This window comes from Chrysoperla carnea, chromosome 3 (assembly GCF_905475395.1).
Source record: "Chrysoperla carnea chromosome 3, inChrCarn1.1, whole genome shotgun sequence".
Classification (NCBI taxonomy): Eukaryota; Metazoa; Arthropoda; class Insecta; order Neuroptera; family Chrysopidae; genus Chrysoperla; species Chrysoperla carnea.
The window spans coordinates 14675293-14679457 of NC_058339.1; the positions used below are offsets into that span (position 1 = coordinate 14675293).

General features: G+C 28.3%; 1 protein-coding gene across 1 annotated transcript; it reads right to left on the minus strand.

Annotated features, from left to right (window-relative positions):
* Window positions 1-229: 229 nt before the first annotated feature.
* Window positions 230-3732, minus strand: LOC123295714 (lactosylceramide 4-alpha-galactosyltransferase-like). The gene is made up of 2 exons (XM_044877145.1): window positions 3689-3732; window positions 230-1413 (listed from the first exon to the last, which is right to left on the minus strand). The coding sequence occupies exon 2, from the start codon at window positions 1310-1312 to the stop codon at window positions 230-232; it is 1083 nt and encodes a 360-aa protein (XP_044733080.1). The 5' UTR covers window positions 1313-1413; window positions 3689-3732.
* Between the last annotated feature and the right edge of the window lie 433 nt (window positions 3733-4165).

Below are 4165 nucleotides of genomic sequence, written 5' to 3' on the forward strand. Positions count from 1 at the left end.
TATTTAATTCAATTTTCTGTCATCAAAGATTTTCCCTTCCGTTTAATAATCTTATTCTTACCAGGAAGTGAAATAAAGTTTTTGTTCCAAAATTTCTATTTTCTAAGAATAATTTATATAATAAATTAGCTTGGAAAAAATTTCCATTAGATTAAAGCAAACTATTGCCTTTACTATAATAGAAAATAGAAAAAAGAGATAGACGTTCGTTATTCAATAATTTAGTAAATTAGAAATAACTTCCCGATTGTTCATAAACCTTTGGACAAAATTGTTCTGCTATTAAACCATACGGTTGTTTTGAACCTATTGTAATTTTTTTCTCATGACTAAATTTATTCCAAACATGTATCACTTTTGATTTATGCAGAAGTTTCATTATTTCTTCAGATGCAGTTTCATTAAAAAATGCTTTCCAATTTTTCCAATTAATTGTATAGAACGCACTTTCTGGAAAAACTTGAAAATTTTTACAATTTTCTCGGGTCATTTTAATTGTTACATCTGCATTACAATGTCTTCTTAACACGCGTGTAATAACACCTGGACCATTTGCTCCCCATTCTCTTGGTTTGTAGTTAGAACTCAAATCTAGTAAACATTGTTCAGCTAACTGATGACCCATACCATCTTTATCAAAATTTATTATACCAGCAGCAATATCTGTATCATCCTCGGCTCCCGCATAATTTTGTGGAATTTTTTCTAACTGCGTAATCACTACAACGTCCAAATCTAAATATGTTCCACCGTATTTCCATAAAGTTAAGTATCTCAAAAAATCACTGGTATGCGATTGTGCGTAAATTGAATAATGCAATACTTTACTTTGATATAATTTTTCTAAAAGCGTATTTTTCGTATAATTTGGTAAACTAATATGTCGAAAAAAAATGTTTCGATAAGATAATAATGATTGAATTATTCGATCATTTGTTGAATCACCGCTAACGTTTAATGTAGTCGCTGCCACCATAAGTACATAAATATCAGAATTTGGATTCATTTTTGCTGCTGATTCAACAGCACACGCTTGTCGTGAATTTAATACAATTTTACCCGCTAAACGACTGTTACATGATGTTTCGATAAAAAATATTGGTGGTCGATTATTTGGTAATATGTCAGACATTTCTGGTAAAATATCCGGTGGCACTGGTTCAGTCAATTCTTCATCAAAACACCAAATATCTGGCGAGGGATTTGATGAAAATAATAATTTTTTGTCTATAACCCATATTGAAAAGAATGCAAGACAAAATATACAAAATAATATTCGTAGTATTCTTTTCCCATTGAAGTTCATCTTCATTTTGTTTACGTATAAATCTTTGGTTTTGGTTTTTTATCACATTTTGGTTCTTTTTTTTTAAATAATATTTTTTCTATTATTTTCTTTGATTATTCCATTTTCTGTAAAAGAACATAGTATTAATTTTTATAATTAGTTCCAAGAAAATACTATTGAAGGCATAATAACGGATTAATGTCAAATTCTACGCCCAGCCTAAATCGCTAATGATAGAAGTTTGAAATTTAGAGAAAATATTGATTTTATATAGTAGATGTCACATAAGAAGGGATTTTTCGAAATTCATCCCCTAAAAAGGTGAAATAGGGGATTAAAGGCAAAGATTTCACTACTTAACTGATTTTAAAAATTCGTTCACCTATAGAATGCTACATTATCATTATGGGCTATATTTTATTTTCAAAAAAATTAAGGTTCCGCACCAAAAGTAAAAACCCAATAAATAGTGAAACCGTCATTTTTGAATTCACTACTAAACCGATTTTAAAAATTCTTTCACCTTTAGAATGCTGCCTCAATCGCGCTCACAAGCGGACGTTAATAATGCTATTATTCTACTTGTATCGTAAATAACTATTATGAAACTTTCAGTTAACCGTAAATAGACGGTTTAATAACTTTCGATCATTGCTAACTTTAGTAGTTGGAATGTGAGGGAGTGAATAACTATTTTTATTATACTATGAAAAAATATAAAGACCATATGACCGAAATACAATTATAATCGTTGAAAAGTAAAAATACAACATCTGTAGATGGTAATTGTTTTGAAAGTTGTATTTTATATATAATTATTTTATAATTCGTTTTCTTTTTATACAAAAGTAATTCTTATACTATGTATAAATGAAAAATTACGAGTATATTAATATTAGTCCCAAGTATTTGTCTATGATAGTTCAAAAAGGATAAAAAAAGATATCGTGTTAAAATTTGTATAGCGTGTTCTGGACGTAATATCCTTTAATAAAGTTTTGAAAATACCGCCTGGCATTGAGTATATGACCTTACACGCAGTATAATCATTTTTTTTAAAAAGTTCTGAAACGTAATTACAGATTACTTCATTCTAAAACATCAATGATTAATTCTTTAAAAGATGTTATAATTCCCATTAATAATTTCTTTTACACATTGCTATAAATGAGAATTATAACATGTGTTAAGAATTAAAAATTGAGGCTTTATAATCTGTAATTACTCTTTGGAACTTTATTAATTACTAGCTGCATCCCGTTAGCCCGTAGTTACGTAGTTACCCACGATTAAAAGAGATTTTGAGAGTTTTTATCGACATCGTTACTGTGTAAATCAATTAAGCCTTCACAGTTTTGAATTTTTTTAAAGTGCAAAACAGCCTTAATTCATAGAGTATTTCAGAAAAATGGACATTAATTGTTTTACATTTACTATTTTAAATTTTTTACAAAAATCTTTAATTTCTGCGACGATCTGATTTTGGCTTTAGTTCTTTCTAAGTGGAAGTACACAGACACAAGGGTGCAATAAACTAGCAAAAAATTGCGTTTGGAGGACCTGGAATGAGTTTCTGAATTAGAGTAATTTATTTTTGCAGTATTTTTGACAGTGTGCTATTGGCTTTTACTTTTTTATTCCATTACCCGTCGCAGCTGGTTACATACCAAAACAACTCGGTCATTACAACTTTGGTAAAAACAACTCGACACAAAACAACCCGATGCCAAAACAATGCGATATAAAAACAGCTCATTGAAAAAACGACTCCCACGTGGTTCAGCGAATGAACGTAATCACGCGAGTTTTTTTTTTTTGTACCGACTCGTTTTGGCATTGGTTTGTTTTTGTGCAGACTTTTAATCACGAATTATTCATGTCTAATTTCGTCGAAGCTCATCTACGCTTAAATCTTTCTTTTCACACTGTAAAGAGAAAAATTTTGTGCTTTTCGCTACCTGTATTTTTGAATAATAATCGTCTAGGAAAATTACTTAAGTATTAAAATATATTCTAATATATTTGTGAAAATTATATAAATAGAAAGTAGTCCGAGTTGATTTAAATGTAAAACCTCAATTAATTTCAGTGAAAAAATAACAAATTATATTCATATAAAAATGTACTGTACATGAATTAATTACATCCTAAATGAATTAAAGTCTTAATGCATATATTAATTATGAATCTAAATTTGAAATTTTCAGGGTGTGACAGGCATACATGCAAAAATTGCGAAAATTAAATATAAACTTTCCACGAATCAGTTTAGAATACAAAAAAGTATTCATTTCAAGGTTACTATAGTTTTAAACTACAATTTACTTATAATTATAATTAACAATCAGCGGCTGAATAAAATAGCAACAATTAATTCATAAATTATAATAATAATTGTACCTTAAATGGTATAAATACACGAGGCACTATATATTAAATCTTTAAAAGCACCATTATGGCCTAAATGTTGTCGAATTTCACTCTCTAATTTTATGAATACAGTAATAAACAATTAAAACACTACATGAGAAAAATAAACACTTTTTGGAACCACATAGAATACACGTACATTATTGAATTAATTTATTATTATAAAAAACGATTTACAATCATACTTTCAGTTACAAAACATGACTTTTTCTTTTAACTGTTTTAATATTATTTTATTTCGCCCCTTTTTGTTGAACAAAAATATCACTGTACTCCAACATTATCTTATGATGCTCTATTCGATACTGTGTTGCCTGCGTTGTTTAACATTGCCTTTACAATGATCAAATTTACCATGCTCATAAAGCCTGTGTTACATAGTATGACTAAAACCATTCCAGTCACTTATATTATTCATTCAATGAATAAAAAAATATTATTTGAAAG

Coding starts and splice junctions, on each gene's coding strand:
- LOC123295714 (XM_044877145.1), bottom strand. CDS start 1,312: ATGAAGATGAACTTCAATGGGAAAAGAATACTACGAATATTATTTTGT.